Source organism: Mesoplodon mirus, assembly GCF_964341445.2.
Source record: "Mesoplodon mirus genome assembly, chromosome: 12".
Lineage (NCBI taxonomy): Eukaryota > Metazoa > Chordata > Mammalia > Artiodactyla > Ziphiidae > Mesoplodon > Mesoplodon mirus.
In genome coordinates this window covers 83,255,412-83,282,070 of record NC_138988.1, presented here as the reverse complement: position 1 = coordinate 83,282,070, position 26,659 = coordinate 83,255,412, and the positions used below count along the sequence as shown (strand labels likewise).

The 26,659-nt window shown below is 51.4% G+C and overlaps 2 protein-coding genes and 1 pseudogene across 3 annotated transcripts; 1 reads left to right on the top strand and 2 right to left on the bottom strand.

The window, feature by feature from the left end:
- Positions 1–495: 495 nt before the first annotated feature.
- Positions 496–15,412, bottom strand: ABHD16A (abhydrolase domain containing 16A, phospholipase). Its single transcript, XM_082638056.1, has 20 exons — positions 15,232–15,412; positions 14,185–14,241; positions 13,386–13,452; positions 13,051–13,137; positions 9,759–9,844; positions 7,863–7,936; positions 7,560–7,682; positions 5,447–5,561; positions 5,241–5,342; positions 4,179–4,242; positions 3,707–3,756; positions 3,139–3,262; positions 2,562–2,666; positions 2,264–2,327; positions 1,757–1,813; positions 1,548–1,610; positions 1,330–1,406; positions 1,147–1,245; positions 1,002–1,048; positions 496–826 (listed from the first exon to the last, which is right to left on the bottom strand). Exons 1-20 carry the CDS (start codon positions 15,361–15,363, stop codon positions 743–745), a joined length of 1,677 nt encoding a protein of 558 aa, XP_082494182.1. The 5' UTR covers positions 15,364–15,412; the 3' UTR covers positions 496–742.
- A 2,266-nt stretch (positions 15,413–17,678) lies between these two features.
- On the bottom strand, positions 17,679–19,013 carry LOC309813552 (DNA repair protein RAD51 homolog 1-like; annotated as a pseudogene). Its single transcript has one exon. The product of its transcript is annotated as a DNA repair protein RAD51 homolog 1-like (transcript).
- Positions 19,014–21,972: 2,959 nt separating this feature from the next.
- Positions 21,973–25,041, top strand: LY6G6F (lymphocyte antigen 6 family member G6F; the record flags this gene model as incomplete). Its single annotated transcript, XM_082638434.1, has 6 exons — positions 21,973–22,030; positions 22,534–22,863; positions 22,948–23,211; positions 24,423–24,578; positions 24,720–24,786; positions 24,920–25,041. The coding sequence occupies 6 exons, from the start codon at positions 21,973–21,975 to the stop codon at positions 24,942–24,944; spliced, it is 900 nt and encodes a 299-aa protein (XP_082494560.1). The 3' UTR covers positions 24,945–25,041.
- Between the last annotated feature and the right edge of the window lie 1,618 nt (positions 25,042–26,659).

Sequence of the window (26,659 nt, the reverse complement as noted above, 5' to 3'; positions counted from 1 at the left end):
TGTGCAGGGTTTGCTGCATAAGACGGGGAGCAGGCCATTCCTCACTCCCCACGGAAAGAGCAAGAGCTAAGCAAGGAAAACTGGAAGTACGGATGGTGAGACCATGCAGGCTGGACCTGGAAACCTGTAGAATTGCTGAGTAGGTGAAAATCAGGAGCTAGAAAGTACTTTGTAAACAACAAAGCCCATGAGTTGAGAGCAACAGGAGGCAACCTTGGTCTCCTGGGCTGGTTGTATGCAGGAAGGCCTAGGCAGGCACCAGGGAGGCTGCACAGTGGTGACAGTACTAGGCATGCCAGGGAAGGGTGAGGATTGGGGACCCGTTGCACAAGGACAGCTCGTGCTATTGCCTGAGGCGACAGCAGAGATGGGGAGGGTTAAACTGGCTGTCTGGAGTTGGGGTTTCTCAAAGCCCAGCCCTTTGGAGCTTCGACTCTCCCCACTCCCAACCCTGGCTTCCTGGACACCTGGGAAGTCACAAAATTAGCCAGCCAGTAGAAAAAATACTTTTATTAATTATTAGGAATAATCCATTCATTTAATGCAGGGAGTGTGTTGGGGAAGGTTAGGTACTGCCGGATGGATGAGGGGAAACGTGCAAGAGGAACAGTGAGAAGGGGGATGGTCCCCCCGCTTGCCACAAACTATAAACAGCAAAATAAACACAGAGAATAACAAGTGATAGGGTCCTTCCTCGTGTCTCCTCCCATCCGTTCTTCCAGAATGAGTCCCAGTGTGGTCCCTAGAGGTGCCAGGGCATCTGGAAGTTCTGGGCCGGGAGTGGGGTACAGTGTGTGGCTTCGAAGTTGTGCAGATGCTTCTGAGCCTGAGGGGAGAGGGTGGGACAGGTGGGGTGCAGAACACAGACAACCTCCAAACCCACTACCCACTCTAAAAAAGCTGCTACTTCCAATGCTTACAGGGTACCCCTGTCCCCAAGCCCCACATGTGCCCCCTGGCCATTCAGGCACCCTCTTCCTGCTTCCCACCCTTTAGCTCACCAGAAACAAAGCCAGCTGCCGCCTTCCTTCTGGACTCATGTCCTCCCCTGCAGAGAGGAGGTGCTCAAACACGAGCCACGCATCTGGATATTCACCCCCTTCCTGGGCTCTTCCCAACCCCTTCTCCTGCCCCAGGACTCCTTACCCACGCTCCAGGGGAATTCAGGCCCGTGTTCTGCCTGGTAGGAGTGGAGGACGGACAGGCACCAGTCCTCCTCCACCTCCCATCGGCTGTAAATCGAGGCTGGTCATGGAGAGAGAGGAGTGCCCATCAGCAACCTGGTTTTGCCAGGCCCCCAACCAAAGCCCTCACCAGGTCCCCTTTCACCTTCCTCCAGCTGTGAGGAGGCCTCCAGCCACTGCCTCACCGCTTGAAGACCCTCCTCTGCCATCACACGGGGATACCTATGGAGGGAGTGCCGGGACAAGAGGTCAGGACCCAGTTCTCTTCACTCCTCATCCCCAAACCTTCTCCCCGCTCTCCCCGCGCTGGTGTCAGTACACACACATATGTGCGTATGTGCGTACACACACCCTGGCTCTCACCGATGCTGCAGGAGCTTCAGCAGGAGGTCATTGCCTCGGTTAGACATGATGTCCTCAGGAACCCTGGGGGTGAGAAGAATGTACACTGGAGGGGCTGGAGGTTGGGGAGGAAGGTTCTGGATACCTGGTTTTCTGGTGGGCAGAGGGAGGAGGGGCAACTCCCTGGCTGTCTCTGGGATCCAGGAGGGCAGAAGTTCCCGGGCACTCACGTGGTAGTGATGATCTCATCCTTGGTTCTGCGGATCAGCAGCACAGGGCCCTGGTACCTTCAGAGGACAGCATGGCGGGGAGGGAGAGCTCAGAGCGGGAGACGGGTGACAACTGGCCACCCCACCCCTGCACTGGCTTCATTCTTACCCCTGCTACAGCAGGGCCCCCTGCGCTAGCCCTTCACCCAGGGGTGAGAGTCAGAATACTTAAGAATGGGCATTGCTCAAAGTCAGGCCTTGCTGGGAGGTCCCTGCTGAGCCAGGCATGAACCGACTGGTTGCCAGATCACGAGAAGGTCCAGGGTCCCAGGGAAGCTGGGAGGGGTTGGGCCTGCTGTGGTGGTGGCAGGGCCACTCAGGAAGTGTGGGGCAGCTTCCCCACATGTGGGAAATGTGGCTTGTACTTGTACTTTAGTACTAATTTCAGCATTTGAACACCCAGCAGCATCTCTACGGGGGGTGAGGTGGGGGAAGGGTGTTGTACGCTGGACATTGGCCTGCCCTCACCTGCACAGCTGCTCTGCGTTGTTTAGATTGAGATGCTGCCGCACAGTCCTGGTCACCAGGCCCCCTAAAGTGAGAGAGATGTGGAAGGACAGCAGAGACAAAGCCCCTGCTCAACACCAGGGTCCCCACTGTTCATGGAGATAGAAAACTGAGGTCCCCAGACAGGGGAGTCCTCCTGCTTCTCAACAATGGGGTGACCTACTCCCCACCCACAGAAAGGGGGACCATCTCCAGTTAGAACATCTCCCAGTTCCAGCCCACCTCTTTCCTGAAGGGCAAGCCTGGGAGCTGCACTCACTCCAGCTGTCTGGCATGACCTTCAAGGCCAAGGGCACCAGGTCATCAAAGGAGGCATCCAGGATCACGGCACTAATGTCTGGGTAGGACATGGCTGCCCACGTAGCTGGTACCAGGACAGGGAAAAAGGGTGAGGACCAAGGGCAGGCCCACCACCCCTGCCCTTGTCCCACTGATCCTATAGGCTGACCCCACCCTGCCTACTAAGTGAGCCCCAGGTCTCTCCTTAACCCCTCACTTCACTCAGCCAGGGCTCTGCCCGGAGAGGAAGAAGAGAGAACAACGAAGTGCACTGAAGACAATACCGGAGGAGACATTTACTCCCTGATGTCTCCACCCCAGGACCCCGGTCTACTTCTTTTAATAATCGGGCACAAGGGTGGAAGGAAATGTGAAGAGTACACGAAAAGGAGAGCTTCCTCCAGACCCACTCAGAGATCCCACCCCCGTCCCACCTCTCCTCCTTGAAGCCTCCACCCCACTCCTGGGCCACCAGTGCATTTCCCCACCTCTCCTGGGGGGACACAGAGATGGCTTGAATGTGCCTACAGTAGGGGGGGTAGGAGGGAGGCTGGTACCAGTGAAACCGCCGATGGACCAGGCATAGATGATGATGTCCTGGGGCTGGAAGCCCAGGCGGTGGATGGCAAACTGGACCACCACATCCATGGCATTGGCCTCGTTCTGTGGGAACGGCACCCCCTGCAGGAAGAAGGGCAAAGGCAGGAATGGGTCAGCACAAAAGGCCACTTGCCCATCACCCCCCAGCCTCCCAGCATGGACCCTTCCTGCAGCTACACTGCAACAGACAGCGAAGATGGAACTGCAGCTCTGAACAGACAATTCAGAGTGCTTCTCTAATAGAAGAATAAATGCCTGTCAGTGGCATAGAAAAAAAGAATAGGGCAGTGGGAGGGGCTGTTCTCTCTAGAAACCAGTCGTTTACAGCAAGATCCACTGCCTCCCCTCCTGCCAAGCCCCCAGTGTGAGAGGAGGAGGCTTGCAGCTCCCTGCCCTTGTTGCCCAGGTCACAGGTGAGTGGAAGGCCCTACAGAAACATATAACCCCTTTCCCTAACGCCAGTGGCTGACCAGAGGGAGACAGACCATAACTCAGAAAAAGAAGGGATTTCAGAGAAGGTCTCACCGTGCTTCCAGCAAAGCCGGGATGATTCCAGCCCAGGACTGAATATCCAGCTGTAACACAGGGGGAAGAAGGGCTGGGACCTCATGGCCCACGCCCCCCACCACTCTCTGCCCACAGCGCTGGGGGAAGGAGCAGGACACTGGAGTTCTAAACACCCAACTCAGAGGCCAAGAACTCCAAGCCTTCCCAGAATGGGAAGAGGACAAAAAGGTTCTGAGGCAGCAGAAGGGAGAGAGATGTGATTGTTGGGTCCGGGGAACAGAACAAAGAGCATAATGAGGTTAGGGACACAGCCCTAGGGGAAGGCTGCAAGGTTAGCAAAGCAAATGGGGAGTAGACTTTTCCCCAAAGGCGGGGGTCTCAAACGTCACCCAGAGAAAGTGGTTAGGCCCTGGGAGGTCATATCCATGTGGGAAGGTGGGGACATTCCATTCCAAGGGGCAGAGATAAGAGGGCTGAGCCATGGGCCTACCTTCCAGAGGTGTGGAGACACAGCCCACTTCATAGAAGCCCGCGTTCCCCTCACAGCAGATCACCTATAGGGGAAGCAGGAAGGAGCCAAGCTGGGACCAAAAATCCCACTAGCGGCAGGGAGGGCAGCCTGTGGGAGCTTTGTAGGAAAGACGAAAGGGCACGTTTCCTGTTCTCTCCAAGGAGAAGAGAAACTTCTCATTTCACAAGTCCATAAAGTGAGAGGCAAAGTGGATGCAAATGCTTAGCAAACTCACAAGTCTGTAAAGTGAGAGGCAAAGTGGAGGCAAATGCTTAGCGAACTGGGCCCTCAGAGGAAGAAGAATGATCCAACTTGAAATGCTCAACCCCCCAGCACAGTGTCCATTCTTCCTTGGAAGACTACCAGGTGGCCATCTCTCAGGAACGGGATTATGGATTTTTTTTTCCTTTCTAGTTTTGGGGTCCATTTTTTCTGTGGCTGTTTCTTTCGTGTGGTATGCCAATCACTTTCCCTCTCCCTCTTGGGCTCCAGAATTATGGTCAGATAAACTCTATTGGTGCCCCAAGCCAAAGCTCAGGGATGGTGGGGCTTGGGCAGACCCTCAGAGCATCTGGGCAGAGCTGGGACTAGAACCCAGCACCCAGCGCTGCTGGCTTAGTGCTCTTTCCAGGGCTGCTTCATGGGCACAGGAGATTTTAGAGCCAGGCTGCCTGGGCTCAAATCCCAGCTCTCCCACTCACTAACTGTGTGATCTGGAAAAACTATTCTGTGCCTCTGTTTCATCATCTGTAAAATGGGCTAATATAAATGGTACCTATCTTACAGGGCTGTTGTGAGGCTCAAACATATGCCCTGCATGTGGTAAGTGCTAAGTGGTGACTATTACGATGATGACTTTTTGGTCCTTGCGTGTCAACTCCTTCATCTATTTCCCTATCACAGGGATTTCCTACATCAAGAGTTCTTTAGGGTGGAGCTGGGAGATGGGATTATCCCCACTGTGCTTCCTTAGGGCTGCTGTAGAACTGAGATCTCTAGATCTCACCACACTCTACCTTTGGGCTCCCTGTGCCCTCTCACCAGCTTCTGTCCCTGGGGCTCAGCTCTCCCTCGCCGGTCCACAAACATGGTGTCAATCTCATTGCCGTCGCAGGCCTGCAGCTTTGCCCGGCGCCCGTTACACTGAGTGGGGGAGATGCAATGGCCAAGTTGGAGGGGCACGAGGCCACATTCCTGGGTGGGGGAAGAAGGGCTGTGTGTGGGGGTCACGGGCAGGGGAGCCTTACCTCTTCCACCAGCCGGGCCTGCCCCTGCAGCAGCACAGGCATGAGGGCCTTCTGGAGCAGGTACACAGAGCCCGGATACAGCATCCGGCGCCCCAGGGTGTGTGCCACCAGATAGCTGCGGGGAACACGGGGTTAATGAACCTCCAACACAGTGGAGCCCAGGGACCATCCCAACCCAAGCACTCAGAGACTGGGGCCGGCTTCACCTTTGACCTTCACAGCTTCGTTTGCCTCTTTCAGGACTTAACGAAACAATATATGCACCAATTTTTCAAACTTTGTTTTCAATTTTTCAAACTTTCAAACTTGTTTGTTTTTTGGCTGTGCCACGTGGCTTGCGGGATATTAGTTCCCCGACCAGGGATTGAACCCATGCCCTCGGCAGTGAAAGTGTGGAGTCCTAACCACTGGACCGCCAGGGAAGTCCCGCCCTTTCAAACTTTTTTGACTGCAACCTTTTTTTTTTTTTTTTTTTTTTGCTGTACACGGGCCTCTCACTGTTGTGGCCTCTCCCGTTGAGGAGCACAGGCTCCAGACGCGCAGCCTCAGCGGCCGTGGCTCACGGGCCCAGCCGCTCCGCGGCATGTGGGATCTTCCCGGACCGGGGCACGAATCCGTGTCCCTTGCATGGGCAGGCGGACTCTCAACCACTGTGCCACCAGGGAAGCCCTATTGCGACCTTTTTAAAATACTTTATATTGTGGCCTAGTATACATATATGCACATATTAACATTGAAAGTGTTATGAGATAATACTTTCTGAATACTGATATGATAAGTAAAAGCAAAGTAATTAACAATTATGATTCTGTTAATGTATTTATTAAAGTCCCCAAATAAATAATACTGTTCATTGAGATATGCCTGGTATCTGCCATGTAGTAGGTGCCAAGAGCCTCGCACAGAGTACTCTGGGGCTTAATAAATATTTCTTGCACAAATATACTAATCTAGACACATAAGACGCAGTAGGGGGCTTCCCTGGTGGCGCAGTGGTTAAGAATCCACCTGCCAATGCAGGGGACACGGGTTTGAGCCCTGTTCTGGGAAGATCCCACATGCTGTGGAGCAACTAAGCCCATGCACCATAACTCCTGAGCCTGCACTCTAGAGCCCATGTGCCACAACTACTGAAGCCCATGTGCCTAGAGCCCGTGCTCCACAGCAAGAGAAGCCATCGCAATGAGCAGCCCATGCACCACAACGAAGAGTAGCCCCCGCTCTCCGCAACTAGAGAAAGCCCGCGCGCAGCAACGAAGACCCAACGCAGCCAAAAATCAATAAATCAATAAATAAATCGAAAAAAGAGATGTGATAGGTGCTGTTCCTGAAGCAGATGGTTAACCACTTCCAGTTAATCCCGAAGTAGGATGTGTCCCCAGAACAGCGTTGTACAACCCCGTCCAGCATCCCCCCTCAAAACCTCAAACTTGGCTTGCCCCTCTGATCAATCAGCACACAGTCAACAACTGACCACCAAGTCCATCCACTTCCTTGGTATCCGCCAACCTGCCTCCTAGCCCCCAGCAACAGAAAATTCCCACACTGGCCGCGCCGCTGTGGCCACTGTTGTTGCTTCAGACATCATCAGTACCCACAACCACGATTTACCTAGGTTTTACCTCAGGCTCTCAGGCACCCAGGCAAGGTGGAAGCCCTTCAGAACGTGTTAAAGCTCACCAACCCCATGAGGCAGGTTGCTCATGGATGCAGAAGTTGGAGCTGCCTCAAAGTGGAAAAACCAAGGAGCAGCGGGGATAGGATAGGGCCGCAGCTGCCACCAGACCCTGCTGCAGCTAAGGCTGTGTGTCCACACCCCACCCATAACCTCACCCTTCCCTCTCAGCCTCACTGAAAGAGCTGTTGTGTCAGACAGAACTGTGTTAATATCCCAGCTCTTCATGCACCACCTGTGAGACCATGGATCTCTCTGAACCTCTTTTTTTCACACACAGATGTGGATAAAAACTAAATACTTTGCTACAAATAATACAATGTACGTGGCACTAAGCCCAATAAATGACAGTCATCTTACAATGGAGCACCCTGTCCTGGAGCCTGCACCCTATGTTCCCTCCACCCCAGCTGGCCTCTCTTCCCTGCTGCTTCCCACCTGGTGATCTGACAAGGCAGCTTCTTGACTCGGTTGAGGAAGGTGTCTGCAGTCCCCCGGTGCAGGGGCTCTGGGCGGAGCAGGGCCACACCCCAGTGGGAAGGCCCCCCCCGGGACTCCTTCCTGAGGAATGGAAAGATGCAGGGGAGGATGGTGTCAGGAGCAGCAAGCTGGACGTCTGAGGTCCGTAGGATGGTGGGGTGTAGGAATGAGGAGATGGCGCTGGATGGCAGGCACTAGACCCCAAGAAGGGGTGGAGGTGGGGGACAGAGCAGGGATGGAGCGAAAGAACTGGGGCCTCACCGGCTGCTGGGTTCTTCCCAGTGGAAGTCGACTGGCCAGCTCCTGAAGTCAAAGTTGTAGTTGGCGAGCTGCCTCTGTGGTGGGCGGAGAGAGATGGGGGAGGGGATGAAAAGGGGAGTTGTGGGGATGCCCACCTACCCACCCCCAACACTCCCACCATCCAGGGGACTGGCCCCCACCCATCATGGGGAGACAAGCAGAGGTCAACACCCTCCGGTTCGCAGATGGAAAGTTCTGCTGGGGCCAGAAAAGTCAGGCTAGAGAGGATGCCCTATCAGGTATCAACTCTGGCCTGTTTGCCCGCATCCAGAAGGGGAACCTAACACTCTTCGCTTTTCTAAAATCTAAGACGGACTCACCCCCAGGAGGGGTGGCTGGAGGTGCTGGAGCTTCTGAGGGAGGAGGTGGGGAGCCTGTTGGCTGGTCACGCTCCCTTCCCCACCTAGGTCCTTTACATGATTCTATCTTGAAGGATCAAAATGTCTGGTGAGAGGGAAGGAGGGAAGTCACAGCCACGGTAGCCCCTTTGCACCTGGGCCACCACTTGAATCAAGGCCTCTCTGACTGTTCCATCCTCACAGGCACCTCCCTTCCCTCGACTCCTGCAGCCACGGGCTGCCGATGCCGCCTTTGGTTACCCCACCGAGTCAGTCCACATGCTTTTTGAGGGCAGTGAGAGCTGTGTCTTCCACTCTGCTCTATTTCTTCCCCCACCCCCAGAGCTCCCAGCACGTTGAGAATAGGTTTTTTATTTTCTGTCACAGACAATTTTTTTTGACATTTACAAAAATAACTGGACTAAGAGAGAGCAATAGAAAAATTCTACAAAAATGTAAATGGAAAAACAAAACAAAATGAAGGGAAGCAAATTTTAGGCAAGCTCTGTTCGGACCTGGACCCAAACACAGGCTCTAGTCACTTCCTTGCTCTGTGACTCTGCTTGGGTCTTGTAACCTCTTTTTGCCTGTTTCCTCAAACATATAAATAAGGGTAATAATGCCACCTCATGCCATTGCTGTGAGGATTAGAAAGGGTGTATGCAAAATGCGCCAGACAGGGCTTCCCTGCTGGCGCAGTGGTTGAGAGTCCGCCTGCCGATGCAGGGGACACGGGTTCGTGTCCCGGTCCGGGAAGATCCCACATGCCGTGGAGCGGCTGGGCCCGTGAGCCATGGCCGCTGAGCCTGCGCGTCCGGAGCCTGTGCTCCACAACGGGAGAGGCCACAGCAGTGAGAGGCCCGCGTACCGCAAAAAAAAAAAAAAAAAATGCGCCAAACAGCGGCATGGTGGGACATCTTTACACAGCTCCATAAGTGGTGGTGAGGAGCAACCAGCAATACGATGATGGTGCTCAGAGCTGTTTGATCCCAGAAACCCCTGTGTAACAGGAAAGAGCTTTATAGGGCCCCAAAGCCCCTTCTCAAAGATAATCACACTCCAGAACTGGCTGGGCTGGCACAACTCCAAGGACACTCTGCCCTAGCTTTTCTCCCTCCTGGCACCACACTGTGCCCTTGGGCACAAGGGTGGACATACCTGCCTGTCTTGTCCCATCCCTGAACAAAACTAGCACAGTGTTCAATGCACACGGCAAAAATAAACAAACATTTACAGAATGAGCTGTTGTGATAGAGAGGAAACCTCCTTCTAAGAAACACTGTGAATGTTTCCACATCTAGGCAATTCTTTCAGATGTAGGGTGGAGGATTATTCTAGTGGAATATTCCACCAGAAGTGGTAGGGAGGAAAAATTCCTCAGGTGGACAGTTCCCTTGTGGAGGGGAGAAGGGATCCAGCAATGTGCAAGCAAACGCCCAGTGTGGCGGGTGGCGAAACACATCTCCCTGCTCAGGCAGAAGCTGGGCCGGTGCTCTGGGTAGGCAGTTGCGGGTCTCACCTTGTTTTCTGCGGACCGGTTCCTGTGTGTTGCCTCCAAGATGGTGATGAACTGCCGGTACTGGGGGTTGGTCCAGCGGCCGATGCCTGGTAGAGAGAGGATAGGAAACTGTGTTAGGAAAACTGGGAAGCAAGACGAGTAAGTTTCAGGAAGAGAATCCAAGATGGGCAAGAAGTGAGAGGAAAAGGAACAGAGGGCCCCGGATCTGAGGAAATAGGAGACCTGAACCGACGCCCCTCCTCCATATCCAGTGGCCGGCAAGGGCATTCTTCCCCTCCCTAACCTCTCCAGCTTGTTTCTTCCTAGACTATAGACCTTCCACCCTCCAGAATGTTCATTCTTCCCAGTCTTAAAACACTGTCAGGCGGACTTCCATGGTGGCGCAGTGGTTGAGAGTCCGCCTGCCGATGCAGGGGACACGGGTTTGTGCCCCGGTCCGGGAAGATCCCACATGCCGCGGAGCGGCTGGGCCCGTGAGCCATGGTCGCTGAGCCAGTGCGTCTGGAGCCTGTGCTCCGCAACGGGAGGGGCCACAACGGTGAGAGGCCTGCGTACTGGGGGAAAAAAAAAAAAACAAACACTGTCACGTGCCCTCAGGCTTCACTCTTGCTAACACTGGGTTTCTCTCCTTTTCCCTCCTCCCTTCTCCAATGCTGCCTTTCCATCTCTTTTCTGCGTATTCTAACTCCCTGCATCTGGCTTCACAGCTCTTGCACTTGCCCCATAATTACTTCCTCACTCACTGCATCCGAGTCCCCTTCCTGTCCTCATCCTCTCTCTCTCTCTTTTTTTTTAAGTAAATTTATTTGTTTAATTTTTTGCTGAGTTGGGTCTTCGTTGCTGCGCGCGGGCTTTCTCTAGCTGTGGCGAGTGGGGACTACTCTTTGTTGCGGTGCGCAGGCTTCTCATTGTGGTGGCTTCTCTTGTTGCGGAGCACGGGCTCTAGGTGGGCAGGCTTCAGTAGTTGTGGCACGTGGGCTCAGTAGCTGTGGCGCACGGGCTTAGTTGCTCTGCAGCATGTGGGATCTTCCCGGACCAGGGCTCAAACCCGTGTCCCCTGCCTTGGCAGGCGGATTCTTAACCACTGCGCCACCAGGGAAGTCCCCCCGTTCTCTTTTAACTGTGCCACTCAGCACTCTTCCCGTCCGTCAAGATTCCTTTCTCCTGTTTCTTGGGTCCATCTTTGCCTCCTTCCAATTCCTGGGCTGCTCCTCCCCTGCATCCCTTCTCCTTCTCTCTCTGAATCGAAAGCCATTCTCAACACTGAGCTCTTTTCTCTCTTTGCTTGGCCCCTCAGCGATCGCATCTGCTCTCCCTTCACCGCTGAGGAATCTCAAGCCCTGACTTCTCTGCTCCCACTGCCCCGACAGGTGTCGTGCGCCAGGCATCGTTCCGACATGGGAGAGACAGTAGGGAACGAGACACACGGGTCCCGGCCCTCAAGGAGCTGGCGTTTTGGTTGGGGATGGGGTGGGGCTGGAGAAAGACAATAAATGAGTCAACAAGAAAGTTTCAGAGGGATAAGGGCTAGAAAGAAAATAAAACCAGAATGAACTAGACTGCTATATATCATCAAGGGTAGAGCCCCCAAACAATACTGAGAATGAAACAAGCTGCACAGTGATTTGGACAGAGTGATGTCATTTGTGCTAAAAATGTACAATGCACCCCCCAAAATGCTATATTTTGTCTATACTTATCTTATTGCACAGATTCGAAGATTCATATTCTTTTTCACATTTGAAAACTCTGAAATTGGTATACATTTACAACTCATAGCAGCTTAGATGTGATGGAATGAGGTCCATATTTTGTAAAAATATAAAAACATGGACTAGGGAAAAAAACCACACCAGATGACAATGGCTACTTCTGGGGAAAGAGAAACATGGGGCTGAGGAAGATTCCAATGGGAACGCCAACTCTGTAATACTTTAGTATTTTATTGACAAAAGGTATTTGAAGCAGTAGCACAAAACATAAGCATTTTAGTTCTTTCTGATATTTTGTTTTACGGACTTTTCTGTACCTAATCTCTCCCCCAAATTAAAAATAAATAAAATTTAAAATTAAGACAAAACTAAGGAGTGGGAGCGACTTTCAGATAGGGTGGTCAGGGAGGGCCTCTCTGAGCAGGGAGCCCAGCCCCATGGTGATCAGGAGGCAGAACGGGCAGAAGGTCCTCACCCCGGACTGGACCCCAACGGCAGCCGTCCAGCTTCCAACCCCACCACTCCCGTCTTAGGCATCCCCCTCACCTGGTTTTCATCAAGTGCACCCGCCAGAGGGCACTGATTTGGTTTGTCTCTTCATTTTTTAAATTGTGAGATAATAACATATGTACATAAAATATACATTCAGTTTAAAGAATACAAACATTCATGTGCCGATCACCCAGGTCAAGAAAGAGAACAAAGCCACCTCCCACCAGGAGTCCTCCCCAGCCTGTTCCCTCCCCCTCCCAGGTTATCACTCTCCTGACTTTCAAGATAACCAAGACTGTGTTTTTCTTTAGTGTTTTGCCACTTATATATGCATCCCTTTTGAACTTTATGTAAATGGAAACATACTGCATAAATTATTTGGTGTTCAGCTTCTTTCATTCAACATTGTATCTGTGGGGGACTTCCCTGGTGGCGCAGTGGTTAAGAATCCGCCTGCCAATGCAGGGGACACAGGTTCAAGCCTTGGTCCGGGAAGATCCCACATGCCGTGGAGCAACTAAGCCCGTGCGCTACAACTACTGAGCCTGCATGCCACTGCAACTACTGAAGCCCGCTCACCTACAGCCCGTGCTCCGCAACAAGAGAAGCCACCGCAATGAGAAGCCTGCGCACTGCAATGAAGAGTAGCCCTGGCTCTCTGCAACTAGAGGAAGCCCGCGCGCAGCAATGTAGACTCAACACAGCCAAAAAAACCCCAAAAATGTTATATTTGTGAGATTCATCTGTGTAGCTGAGTGTAACTCTGGTGTTCTGTTGTAGAACTATAACCTCTAATGTATTTATCCATCCTGCTATTAGAGGCCATGGAGTCCACTTAAGGATTAATACAAACATACACATGGATATATGTGGAACTGTTGTAGGGTATATGCATCTTTTCTAGATAATAGCAAACCCTTCTGCTAATTATCTGTTCATATTTACAATTCAACCCCTTTAAGGAAAAGATCATGTCTCGGCCATTAATTACTTCCCTTCAGGGCCCAGCACCAAACTATTTGCAAAGGTACTTAATGAATATTTACTCAATGATGGATAGATCCAAACCAGTCTCCCTCTCCACCTACCTCGGAGGCAGGCCACTCCTGCCAGCAGCAGAAGCAGTGTCCCAGCATAGTGAGAAAATGGCACCACTTTGGACAAACTCAAGTAACCTGGTGGGGGAGAGGGATTATATGAGAAGCTTTCCCCACTTCCCCTCAGCTCCTCTTCGCAGTTCAGCCCCAACCTCCCCTCAACACCCTCTTTTGGGGACAGCCACACCCTCAGAGGAAGAAGATACCTGATGGAAGAGGGAAGCCAAGCCATCCTCATCACAGGTCCCCTTTCCTCATTAAGGGACTGGCTCAGCTGCCAATGACCTGCCCGTTTCCTGTCCCACCACCTTTGAAACCACACTGACCTTTCCTGTATAAGTAGAAGAAGGCGAAGGGAGAGGAGTAGTAAGAGATGGACCAGAAGACTGAAGCCTGTAGCAGAGAGACAGGGACAAGCAATCAATACACACACACACACACACACACACACACCCCGGTCTGCCATTTCCAGGCCTTGGCTCTGAGCAAAGTGGATAACCTGAGGGATGTCATATCAAGTACCTATTCTGTGTATGACACCATGCACACAGTAGGTGCTCAATTATTGTTGAAGGCAGTGTGTCAGAGCATAACAGAGGCTTGGAAAACTAGGTACAGCTTCTATTTTCTTCCCCTAATCATCTCTGGACATAATTTCATCAGATTTAAAGGCCAGTCTCTCTTTCTACTCAAGTTAATCAAGCCTTTTCAATCAGCCCTGCTCAGGACAGCCCCTGGCCTGGTCCCCAAGAGATGCACAAATGTCACCATGGGAACCTTGCCAGAGAGAACAGCTGTCTCTGCAGCCAAAGAGGCTAGTTGCCAGGGAGGACAGGTCACTGGGGACTGCAGGACTCCGTACCTGCGGATGGTCCCAAGAGTAAACGCAGCTTCCTCATGGCTCAGGCTGCCCCAGAGAAAGCAGTGCACATGCCAAAGGAGAGTACCAAGTATGTGCGCTTGAGAGCTATCTGTGTGTGTGTGTGTTGGAGATGTCTGCTGCAGAGCCCAGAGCATCCCCCACCCCCAGGGGCACTGCCCTCTCCTAGTCTGGGGAGGAGAAAGTTCAGGAGGGCAGCTGGGTCTGAAAAGATGCAGCAGTCCCAGATGCCAGGGCAGACATACCAGTGCCAGGATGCTGTCGGCATGTTTCTCGAGGGCACGGGGCTGATAGTACGTATCCTGCCAAAACAGATGGCCGAATTAAGGATGCTGCTCATTGACAGGTCCTCCACCTTCCCTTTTAGAAGCCCTGATGTGTGTCCTCAGGTTCTAGCCCCCAGAGTCATCTCTCCTAGGACATCTCTGGCTCTGTAGGAAGCCCCTTTTCCCCACCCTGACTCAGAAGCTGATTTCCTACTCCAGAACCTGAGAACAAACACAGGGCACTGGACTTGGCAGCAAAACTGAAAGCAGCATTGGACGACTTTTGCTCTTTTCTCACAACCCGGTTTCAAATGGGTTGGGTGCCTATGGGGACAGGGGTAGAGAAGGAAAGACATCATGACAACTTTAAGAGGGAAAGAAGCGCATCGGAAATAAGAGTAGGCTGATTAAGGAAGAGAATGTGGCTGGCGGGGGGCAGTTTGTAGAGGACAATGAACATAATCTGAGACTACCGATAAAAAGGAAGAGAACATTTAGGGACACAGCCTACCACCACCCAGGTTTTCATAAACGCAATGATCCTGGGGTCTCCAAGGTAGGCTGCGGGTGGGGTGGGGGAGAGCGGACATATGATATGTTGAAGAAGTCATTTTGAAATTCAAGGCCAGGGAAGATAAACGGAACCGGGTGAGGCACTGAGTAAGAGGAAATCGAGAGTTTGATGGCAAAATCATCCAGCTCCTGAATCCGCGCAGGGTCTCTTCCAGGACTTAAGAGTCAATTGGGACCGGCATGAAGCACGACGGGCAGGGTTGAGGGGTCGCGAGAGGAAAAAAGCAAGGAGTGGCAGTCGGAATGAGAAAGCACTGGACAACAGCGATACAGCAGGCGGCCAGTCCACAGGCGTGACTTTAACCCAGGAAGCACAAAGAGCGCAGACTTTGCGGACAACTAGCTTGACAAGCAGGCTCCCCCTATTTCCAATAATGGGCGCTTCTGGGGAGCAAAGGCCGCAAAGGGGTTTGGGCCATACTATGTTTTTAACCAGGGGAGAACTCGACTCACCCAGGAGCTGGAAGGGGGGTTAGTGACTGAAGTTGGAGTCCCAGGGACGCTGGACGGGGCCCTTTCAGAGTCCCTTTCCCGGTAGATCTTGTAGAGCCGGGGGCCTAGGACGCAGCTCAGCAGCTTCGCCATGGCCCCGGCCCGGGGCACTGCTCTTTCAGCAGCAGGTCCCCCCGCTGGCCCCGCCCTCCCCGGGCCCCTAAGGTGTTGCGTGCCCTTGACGTCAGCACGTACCGGCTCCGCCTTGCGCGGAGTTGAGATATTTTCAGCGCCCTTTCAGCACGGATTTTTGCAGTTGGAGCTACGGGAACAGCAATAGTCAGAATTAGTTGGATGCGTTTGGACCGCGGAGAGTTAGAATATTATCAGACATAGTTAAGTCACTTCTTTCTACCCCTTAATATTGGCAGACTCTCGAGCGACAGTGTGAAAGAGGGGTTAAGATAAGGAGCGTTTGACAAGAGCAACAAAAAGGTATCTAGGAACACGCCTAATGAAAGAAATGCAAGATTTTACGAAGGAAATTACAAAAATTAATGAAAGAGGTAAACAAAGTCTTGAGTAAATGGAGAGCTACGCCATGGTCATGGATAAGAAGACTCTGTAGTGTTAAGATGTGTGAAATACTGGTTTAAAAAAAAAAAAGGGGGCCTCCCTGGTGGCGCAGTGGTTGAGAGTCCGCCTGCCGATGCGGGGGATGCGGGTTCGTGCCCCGGTCCGGGAGGATCCCACGTGCCGCGGAGCGGCTGGGCCCGTGGGCCATGGCTGCTGGGCCTGCGCGTCCGGAGCCTGTGCTCCGCAACGGGAGAGGCCACAGCAGTGAGAGGCCCGCGTACCGCAAAAAAAAAAAAAAAAAAAAGAAAAAAAGAAAAAAAAAAAAAAAGGATGAATTATCGCACTTAAGCGTGAACAATTTTCAAAACCATAATGTTGAGTGGAGAAAAGAAAGCCACAGAAGATTACATACAACATGACACCATAGTACAAAATTCAAAAACACTTAAAATTTAATGATCAAGTATGTGAAAGATAAAGAGCAAATTTATAATACTGTTACACAGCATAGAGGATCTTTGGCTGAAAGGGTAATATTCTGTTTCTCGATAGATATAGAGGTTTGTTTTATTTTTCTTAGTACCTTACACCTACATAATATATAAACTCTTTAGCTTTTCACTGCAGTAAACACATATAGAGAAAAATGCACCAATTGAATATGTCCATGTAGTCATCACCCAGATCAGGAATCTGATTACATCATTACATCATTACCGCATCTAGAAGACCCTCTCCAGATCACTACCAGTTGCTACCACCCCACCAAGGGTAACCATTACTTTTTCTTTCTGTTTAGATCTGAATTTATTTTTAAAATTTATTTTATTCAGATATAGTTGATTTACAATGTTGTGTTAATTTCTTTTTTTTTCTGTTACTGTGGCTTTATTATTTCATCCCAGGTTTGTTCTGTAATGTAGAAATGAAAGAAGGCCTAGGAGGTACTCTGTTCTATAAAGTCAGGGAACAGCACTGTTTTTAAAACAAAGTTGCATTAAATTGTGTCTTCCTATCTCCCTACATATAGTAGGATCAACACAGGCAACAGCAGAGATTTGCACTGCCTCTCCTCCTAATACTAGCCGAGAGGCCCTTTGAAATTGGAAGAGTTGGTTAGAACCCATCCTGAGTAGAAGTTTGAAGAGGAAGGAGTATCTCAAACCCCTGAAGTAGAATAATCTGGGCAAGAACCAGCCCTATACAATACAAAACTTAAAGAATAAAAACAAAGGCCACAGGAAAGTCATGGGGTAGCCATCTTGTGAGATCTTCTATTAGGTTAAAGGAGTATAAAATGAATCACCTGAATGTGGGACTTCCCTTTTAAATTTTCAATTTTAAAGCAATAGAAACTGATCACCCTACCCAGAGCCAAAACTATATTATGAAGGCCCTATCCTGAAATGTTCAGCTTGTACCAGAATAACTCCTATAAACAGCACATTCACTACAAATAACTGCTTTATTAGCAGTCCCACATTGAATCTACTTACTTGAAGAGCTTCTGAAATGCTTAAGATTCCAGAACTATCTTGAATTGCTCTTAGCATTAAAAAAGAGTAGATGGTGAAGGGCTGGTAGCCCAGCAGGCCTACTCAATACCACTTATCTAAAAAAACATTCTTATATAAGCTATTCAGACACACAAACTTTACCTGCTTCTGATTTAAGAGTTTTACTGATAGAGAAAAAAAAACCTGTGAGGAGACCCACTCCCTTTGCCACATAGCTCAGGCATATTTTTCCCCAACATTATTCAGACAGTGAGATAAGTCAGGTCTCTCCAGTTTTAGTTCTCTTAGAGACATAAGATTGGCCAATAGCAGTTAGCCCTGAGTCAACCCCCAAGGCACTATGATGTCAAAGGTACTTCATACCTACACCCCCAAACCAAAGAATTCACATAGACATTAATATACTCTAGAAGGAATAAACATTTCAGATCAGCTTGTGACTACTGACCTGTCTCGTGTTTACACCATAAGAAAAGCCGATATAATAGCTGTTTTCCTGGAAGCCTTTTCCTGGGAGTCACAACAGGAAGAGGTCTGTGAAGAACCTCAGGGAGCAGTCCTCTCCATTAGGCTGCAGCACTTAAGGTTTATCACAGGAAAAAAACCAACGATTCAGTCCTTGGCATCTCCTACTCCATCCGCATTGATGGCAAACATAGCTTCTTCAGCTTCAGGAAGACAAGGAGAGTCATAGAATTTGCAGATTCTGGTTTCCCCTCTTCCTTTTCTCAGGTTCAGTCTTGTTGTTGAGGCATGAGCAATGATATTTCCTCCAATAGGTTTTTTAGGATCTGCAGCAAACATGGCTGCTCCATCCACTTGGGCTACCACCTGGTTGGTGATTACCACTGCTACACCAAACTCATCAGCAAGTCGCAGAAGCATCCACAGAAACCTGGCCAAGTGCATCTGCCTGGCGGAAAGCTCACCTCGACACGAACAGTCTGTTCTGTAGAGGGCGGTGGCACTGTCTACAATTAGCAGTGCATACCTGGACTCTACCATCATGGCTGATGCTTGATAAAGGAGCTGGATCTGGTGGTCTGTGTTGAACCCTCGAGCATATGCTACATTATCCAGGACATCACTGCCAGAGAGGCCATATCTCTCAGCCACTGCTAGCAGCCATTCTGGCCTAAAGGTACCCTCGGTGTCAGTGTACATGGCCTTTCCTTCACCTCCACCTCAGTCAATGGGAAGCTGGCATGTTACAGCCAACGTATGACATATCTGGGTCTTCCCAGTTCGGAATTCTCCAAACATCTCTGTGATAGATCCAGTCTCGATTCCTCCTTGAAGTAGTTTGTCAAGCTCTTTGGAGCCGGTAGTAATCTGTATGATCTCAGCCTGCCTTTGGTGGAACTCAGTTGCAGTGGTGAAACCCATTGGAACTAATTTAGCTGCCTCAGTCAGAATTTCATCAGCTTTGGCTTCACTAATCCCCTTAATATTTATTAGCTCCTTCTTTGGTGCATAGGCAACAGCCTCCACAGCATGGAATCCAGCTTCTTCCAATTTCTTCACATCATTGGCATGTATGCCACATTGCTCTAATCGAGAAACAGGTTGTGGGCCAAAGCTCTCTTCTTCCACTGAAATATCTGCGTTTGCTTCAAGCTGCATCTGCGTAGCCATTACTTAGTGTTTAATACGCCTGCAGCGTAACTCGCCCGGGCGGGCTGCGCACTCCGACTACAGTCCGCCGGACCCGCGCGCGCCCGACCCCGGACAGACTGCAGACCCCCTCACCTGCTCCCCACTTCTCTATGCCCTTGCTCCAGCCTTCTGCACGAAATTCAGGCGAGTTTCAGCTCCTAACTGCGCTCCTGGGGTGCAGTCTCTGCTCTCTTCAGGCCTCGGTCTCAGGCGGCAGCACCCACTCCATCTGCCGCCTTCGGAAATCCCTGTTGTGTTAATTTCTGCTTTAAGCAAAGTGATAAATTCTTTTTCATATTCTTTTCCATTATGGTTTATCACAGGATATTGAATGTAGTTCCCTGTGCTACACAGTAGGATCTTATTGTTTATCCATCCTATATAGTTTGCATGTGCTAATCCCAAACTCCCAATCCATTCCTCTCCCACCCCCCCACCCCACCCCCCAACCACAAGTCTGTTCTCTATGTCTGTCAGTAGGGTTCGTAGATAAATTCATTTGTGTCCTATAAGTGATATCATATGGTATTTGTCTTTTTCTTTATTTTTGGCTGCGTTGGGTCTTCGTTGCTGCGCGCGGGCTTTCTCTAGTTGCGGTGAGCGGGAGCTACTCTCGTTGTGGTGCTCGGGCTTCTCGTTGCAGTGGCTTCTCTTGTTGTGGAGCATGGGATCTAGGTGCATGGGCTTCAGTAGTTGTGGCTCACAGGCTCTAGAGCACAGGCTCAACAGTTGTGGCACACGGGCTTAGTTGCTCCGAGGCATGTGGGATCATCCCCGACCAGGGCTCGAACCCATGTCCCCTGCACTGGCAGGCAGATTCTTGACCACTGCACCACCAGGAAAGACCTCTTGTTTGTTTGTTTGTTTGTTTATTTTGGCTGCACTGGGTCTTCATTGCAGCATGCGGGATCTTTAGTTGCAGCATGAGGACTCTTAGTTGCGGCATGCAGACTCTTAGTTGAAGCATGCAAACTCTTAGTTGTGGCATGAATGTGGGATCTACTTTCCCGACCAGGGCTCAAACCCAGGCCCCCGGCACCAGGAGTGCAGAGTTTCAACCACTGGACCACCAGGGAAGTCCCTGTCTTTCTCTTTCTGACTGACTTCCCTTAATGTGATAACCTCTAGATCCATCCATGGGTAACCACTCTTTTAATCTCTAACCTCATAGATTACTTTTGTCTGTTTTTGCACTTTATGTAAATGAATCATACAGTACGTGCCCTTTGTTTCTGGCTTCTTTACTCTCCTTATGTTTGTGGGATTCAACCTTGTTGCATGTCATTGTGGTTTGTTCATTCTAATTGCTATCGAGTGTTCCGTTATGTGAATATACCACAGTTTATTTAGCCAATATACAGTTGTACATTAGATATAGTCTTTGGTATGCATGAAATAGTTCATCAAAAACACTTTTTAAAAAATAGCCTTTAGGGCTTCCCTGGTGGCGCAGTGGTTGAGCGTCCGCCTGCCGATGCGGGGGACACGGGTTCGTGCCCTAGTCCGGGAGGATCCCACGTGCCGTGGAGCGCCTGGGCCCGTGAGCCATGGCCGCTGAGCCTGTGCGTCCGGAGCCTGTGCTCCGCAGAGGGACAGGCCACAGCAGTGAGAGGCCCGCGTACCGCACACACACAAAAAAATAGCCTTTAAAGATAAATAACACATTGGGACTTCCCTGGTGGCTAAGAATCTGCCTGCCAATGCAGGGGACACAGGTTCGATCCCTCGTCTGGGAAGATCCCACATGCCGCGGAGCAACTAAGCCCGTGCGCCACAACTACTGAAGCCCGCGCACCTAGATCCCGTGCTCCGCAAGAAGAGAAGCCACTGCAATGAGAAGCCTGCGCTCTGCAACGAAGAGTAGCCCCCGCTCGCCGCTACTAGAGAAAGCCCGCGCGCAGCAACAAAGACCCAAAGCAGCCAAAAATAAAAATTAATTAATTAATTAATTTAAAAAATAAAGAAATGCTTTACCAGGAGGCTTTTTAAAAAAATAAATAAATAACACATTAAAAACTATTAGAGCAATATGAAGAGCTGCCTTAAGAGAGTCCTGCCTGAGGGAAAGGGATGAATCAGTGAATTCTCCAGGCCCTTGCTATCCTTCTCCTTGAGTAATAACTTAATATACTCATCAGGGGCTCAGAAGAAGTCTGTGATGTGCCAAGCAGCCACAGAGAAAGTCATTCTTTTTTTTTTTAATATTTATTTTATTTATTTTTTTATTTTGGCTGCGTTGGGTCTTCGTTACTGCACGCAGGCATTCTCTAGTTGCGGCGAGCCGGGGCTACTCTTCATTGCGGTACGCGGGCTTCTCTTGCTGCGGAGCACGGGCTCTAGGCATGCGGGCTTCAGTAGTTGTGGCATGCAGGCTTCAGTAGCTGTGACTCCAGGGTTCTAGAGCGCATGCTCAGTAGTTGTGGCGCACGGGCTTAGTTACTCCGCGGCATGTGGGATCTTCCCGGAACAGGGATCGAACCCATGTCCCCTGCATTGGCAGGCGGATTCTTAACCACTGTGCCACCAGGGAAGTCCGTGAAAGTCATTCTAAGTCATTTAGGGAGTACTGACTGGATGTGCAGTCTTGCGCTGGGTTCCCTGGAAACCAATATGAAGACTCAGCTTCTTCCCTCATGGCTGGTGTCTCTTGGGCTGGAGGAGAGAACACGGAATGTACTTCCAGACTGATGGGAGGTGGACAGCCGTGACCCCTTCTGCACAGGCTTCTTAGCACATAGAGTCTTTGTTCTGAGTCCTTCAGCTGATGTGGAGTCTGAAGGATGAAGAGGTCATCTTTGGAGTGGCCTGAACTTGGTCTTCTCCCTCTTGGCACAGAAAGGTTGTTGTCAGTTTTTCCCCATTAGACATGCAGCTGGGCTTTATCTCCCCAGCATTCCCATCCCCTTCAAAGGCCTATGTCACTCCAGACTAGGGAGTATGGGCCTTTATCTGGGCTCTGTTTCCTCCCTGGGGATAGCAGGTCCCAGGCAAGAGAACTTGGTAAGCTCTCCCCATGGCTGTCTTATTCCTCCTCCTTCTGTGCCTACATGGGCTGCCCCAGGCTGCTGCAGGTAAGGAGCAGGAGTTGAGGGGTCCTTCACCTGTTCACAGGGTTGGGAGGGACTGCTGCTGTTTCTCCTTAGGGGCCTGGGGAAGGCATCTGTCTCAAGAAGATCGATTTACACCAGTTGACCTCCCCCTGCCTCTAATACTGGGAAAGATCCAGAGTCAGCGAGGGTCCAGGTCAGGTACAGTTTCCTTTAGAAAATAAGAACGGACAAGTAAATGCTCATCCAGAAGAGGAGAAACAAAAGGGAGGGGTATGGGCATTTGTCAACTATTCCAGCCTTTTCCCTCTTGCCCTCAGATTCCCTCACTTGCCAGGAGAGGTGGGGAAAGCCCCACCCTCTTCTCTCCACCTTACTTTTTTGTTGCTGTCACTTGAGAAATGTGCTCACAGTCAGGCCCAGTGCTGGGGGACCCCAGAAGGGGAAGAAGCCAGGGGTAGGAGGTTGACGGGTGGGGTTGTTGACCTGATGGAGGTCTCTGGTCTCACACAGCCCTCTCCCCACAGACAACATCCAGGCCATCTATGTGGCACTGGGGGAGGCAATGGAGCTGCCATGTCCTTCACCACCCACCCTGCATGGAGACGAATTCCTGTCCTGGTTCCGCAGTCCTGCAACAGGCTCCTCCACTGCTTTAGTGGCCCACGTCCAAGTAGCCAGGCCAGCCCCAGACCCTGGGAAGCCCGGAAGGGAATCCAGGCTCAAACTCCTGGGAAACAACTCTTTGTGGCTGGAAGGGTCCAAGGAGGGAGACGCTGGGCGGTACTGGTGCGCCGTGCTGGGTCAGCACCACGAGTACCAGAACTGGAGGGTGTATGATGTCTCCGTGCTCAGAGGTGAGTGGGAGGCATACAGACCAGGGGCCACTGGGAACCAGGGAAGCCCAGACAAAGAACTGAGGAGTCCCTCTCTCCCTCCAGGATCCCAGTTCTCTGCGAGGGCTGCAGATGGATCCCCCTGCTCTATCCTCCTGTGCTCTGTGGTCCCCGCCAGACGCCTGGACTCTGTGACCTGGCTGGAGGGGAAGGGTCCTGTGAGGGGGCGTGTGCAGTCCTTCTGGGGTGATGGGGCTGCCCTGCTCTTGGTGTGTCCTGGGGAGGGGCTTCCTGAGCCCAGGGGACGTAGACCAAGAAACATCCGCTGCCTCCTGCCTCAGAACAAAGGGGTCAGCTTTAGCCTGGCAGGTAAACTGATGGACACTAAGGGAAGGGATGTTGCCTCCGACACATCCCGCACTGCTAGCTAGGGGAGGGGGCGTATCTGTTATTCGCTGTTTTTATCCTCCGCTGCCTGTAGGAGGAGGGCTTTTTTCTCACTGACTGGATCTGTAACAGAGAAGGGGGCTGGTTAAGCCAGCTTTCTGATGGAATAGACCATCAGTCAAGAGGGAGAAGAGGAATTCTGGTGGAATATACCTTTGTTTAGAAATAGGATAATCTATGGGCTTCCCTGGTGGCGCAGTGGTTGGGAGTCTGCCTGCCGATGCGGGGGTCATGGGTTCGTGCCCTGGTCCGGGAGGATCCCACATGCTGTGGAGCGGCTGGGCCCATGGGCCATGGCTGCTGAGCCTGTGCGTCTGGAGCCTGTGCGTCTGGAGCCTGTGCTCCGCAACGGTAGAGGCCACAGCAGTGAGAGGCCCGCATACCACAAAAAAAAAAAAAAAAAGAGCTAGAATGAGAAATAGGATAATCTATGATTTTTGTGGAATATCCCTTAGCAGCGAGGAAGAAGGTAAGAATTATTGCTGGGGCGGTTGTCTTTTAAAGAAAGGATATATGCACTGATGTTATAATGGCCCATTGATGGTGGAGGCAGAAAGAGAAAAAATATATAATTGTTTTATAATAAAAAGTCCATTATACAGAGAAGGAATGCTATTGGATGTAGAACAACCCATTTACAAGGCAGGAGGGAGGAGCAAATGACCATTCTTTTGGTGAGTGAAGGCCAACTAACAGGCAGTGACTGGGGTTTATTTCCCTCTACATCCTCACACCTAATCTGGGGTCTGGCATGTGGTGGGCGCTCAGCGAACACCTGTGGAGTGGATGAATGGAAGAATGAATAAACAGAAGACGTTTTCTTTTTTTCTTAAAAGGGTGGATTACTGTGAAGGGCTTGAGGAAAAAATCACAGTAATAGCTGGTGGTCCACCCTGGAGTTAGCCATCCATGTGTAGCCAGGGGGGCATCACCACTTTCTATCAATGTTGGTTTATGGGATCAGGGTGAGAGGCCTGGAAACAGGCAAAACGGGCCGGTGGATATTGGGGGCAAGGAAGTCTTCTTTTGGAAGAGCCCACCGGACTATGGGGGAAAGCCTTTCTTTGGGGCACAAGGGACAGACCCCCCTCCCTGCCTCCCTGCTCATCCCTCTTATCTTGCCCTTCCTGCAGCCCCCATGGATGCCTCCCCTGCCCTCTGTGCCCCTTCCACAGAGTGGGATGCACCCTGGATCCTGATGCTGTCCCTCACAGTGGGCCAGGGGTTCACCATCGTGGTCCTCAGCGTCATGCTCTGGAGGCGGAGGGTCCAGGGGACTAAGCACAGAAGTGAGTCCCTCCTTCCCAGAGGGGTGGGCTCATATCTTGCCTCTATACCCTGTCTTCTCTAGGGGAGGAGGGGGGTAAGGAATAGAGCTCTGAGTTATCTGTGACTTCTCTGCCACACCTCATATGGCTCTTTCTCCCCAGATGCCTCGTTTCCTCAGTTCAAACCTGAGATCCAGGTCTATGAGAACATCCATTTGGCCCATCTCAGGTGAGGAACAACCAGGGGGCAGAGGCTTAAATCCCAGAGAAGACTGAGGTTGGGGTGGAGATGGGATGCTGGTTCCTGAGGACGTGGAGAATAGAAGTATCCTTAATGTCTTTCTGCTTTGCAAACCCCACAGCCCACCTGCCCCTAAGACCAGGTGACCTCGATGACATCTGCTGGGAAGTGTGACCTGCTATCTCCCTGGCCATCTGGCACCTGAAAGATTCCTGAAAACCTTGGCACGGGGAGGGGGTGGGAGTGCTACTTCACAGTCCAGCTGGTCTCCAGCAGCCAAGCTGTGTGTGTGTGTGTGTGTGAAAAGGGGCTGGGGGCTGAAGGAAAGGAGAAGCATTATTCTGTGATGTCACCTATGAAAAGTGTGGTTTTCTGTCTCACAGAAGCCAGTGGAGGGGTGGCCCTGAGCCTGCAGTACCATGGGGTTGAGGGGAGCTTGGGGTGGCTGGGAGGGGTTGGGGAGGGGTGGGGATGAAGAAAAGAGACAGAGGAATCCAGAGACGTGAGCAGTGGTGGAGAGTCAGTTACGGGGGAACCAAAGGACAAATGGGGGAAATTGAAGAAGAGAGAAGGGAAGAGGCTCAAGTCAGGGTAAAGGGAAAGAGATGGAGAGAGAGAGAAAACAAATAGAAATACAAAGTGGGAGGACTGAGGGACAGAGAGAATGGAAAGAAGACTCAACTTGCCTCTAAAGTAAGCCAGATCCCCACCCCTGTCTCATCCCCACAAAGAAAAGAAATTGAGAGAGAAGCACCTCTAATCAGACCCCAGACTTCCTCAGATGGAAGTGGAGGGAACTGAGTCAGGATGGGGGTACCTGTGCCTGGCCACCACCCCCACGGCACCCCCTTATCCTAGGCGCTCCACTGTGGCATCCGGAGCAGGGAGCAGCTTACCACCCTGACATCCTGGGGGCCCCTGGGCAGAGGGAGTGTCCACCGTGCTGGGTGGGTGAATTCCCTGGTGGGGTGAGTACTTGGGCCCTGCGTGCTTGGCTGTCAGTGAACCAGGACAAGTCTGGGCTGGTGAAGCGGGGAAGGGCACCAGTGCTCCCAGCTCCTAGTCTAAGGCAGAAATCAGCCGGCCTCCCGGTAACACCGTCACCACTCCACCAGGGGCCCCTTTGTGTGTCTACTCAAGCTTGCGCTTCACTGGAGAAAAGCTTTCTCAGAAGTCTTACCTAAAGCCTTCACGCTGCAGTGGCTTAAGCTGAGTTAATGGCAAGAAGGAGGATACCAATGACAGGTGGAGGACGAAGTGAAAGTTGTGGTTCACGTGCCAGCACCCCAGCCCAACCCACCAAGCAGCTATACTTTGCTGTTAGAGCACATGCGTGTGCGCATGCACACACACACACACACACACACAGAGCAGTGTTACTGAACTCCCAGATAGCACTTTTTTTTTTTTTTTTTTTTGCGGTACGCGGGCCTCTCACTGTTGTGGCCTCTCCCGTTGCGGAGCACAGGCTCCGGACGCGCAAGCTCAGCGGCCATGGCTCACGGGCCCAGCCCCACGGCATGTGGGATCCTCCCGGACTGGGGCATGAACCCGCGTCCCCTGCATCGGCAGGCGGACTCTCAACCACTGCGCCACTAGGGAAGCCCCCAGGTAGCATTTTTATTATATTTACTCTTCACAGTTCCCCAAGCCCTCCTTCCTGACCTACCAAATTAATCTCTCCTAGCAGGACCCTCCTGCTCATCACACCTGGTGCCCTTTCGATCCCCTTGCCTGGGACCCACAGCTCCGTCAAACACCTGCCTTGCCAGAGAGCTGGGGCTGAGAGAATGCATCAGCAACAGACATCTAGAAAAGACCAAAGATTTAGAACAGGTGTTCTTTATGAGGCTGGGCTCTG

Coding starts and splice junctions, on each gene's coding strand:
- ABHD16A (XM_082638056.1), bottom strand. CDS start 15,363: ATGGCGAAGCTGCTGAGCTGCGTCCTAGGCCCCCGGCTCTACAAGATC. Junction 1,814..2,263: donor AACGCAGAGCAGCTGTGCAG/GTGAGGGCAGGC, acceptor TGTCCTCTGAAG/GTACCAGGGCCCTGTGCTGC. Junction 1,246..1,329: donor CTCCTCACAGCTGGAGGAAG/GTGAAAGGGGAC, acceptor CTCCATGACCAG/CCTCGATTTACAGCCGATGG.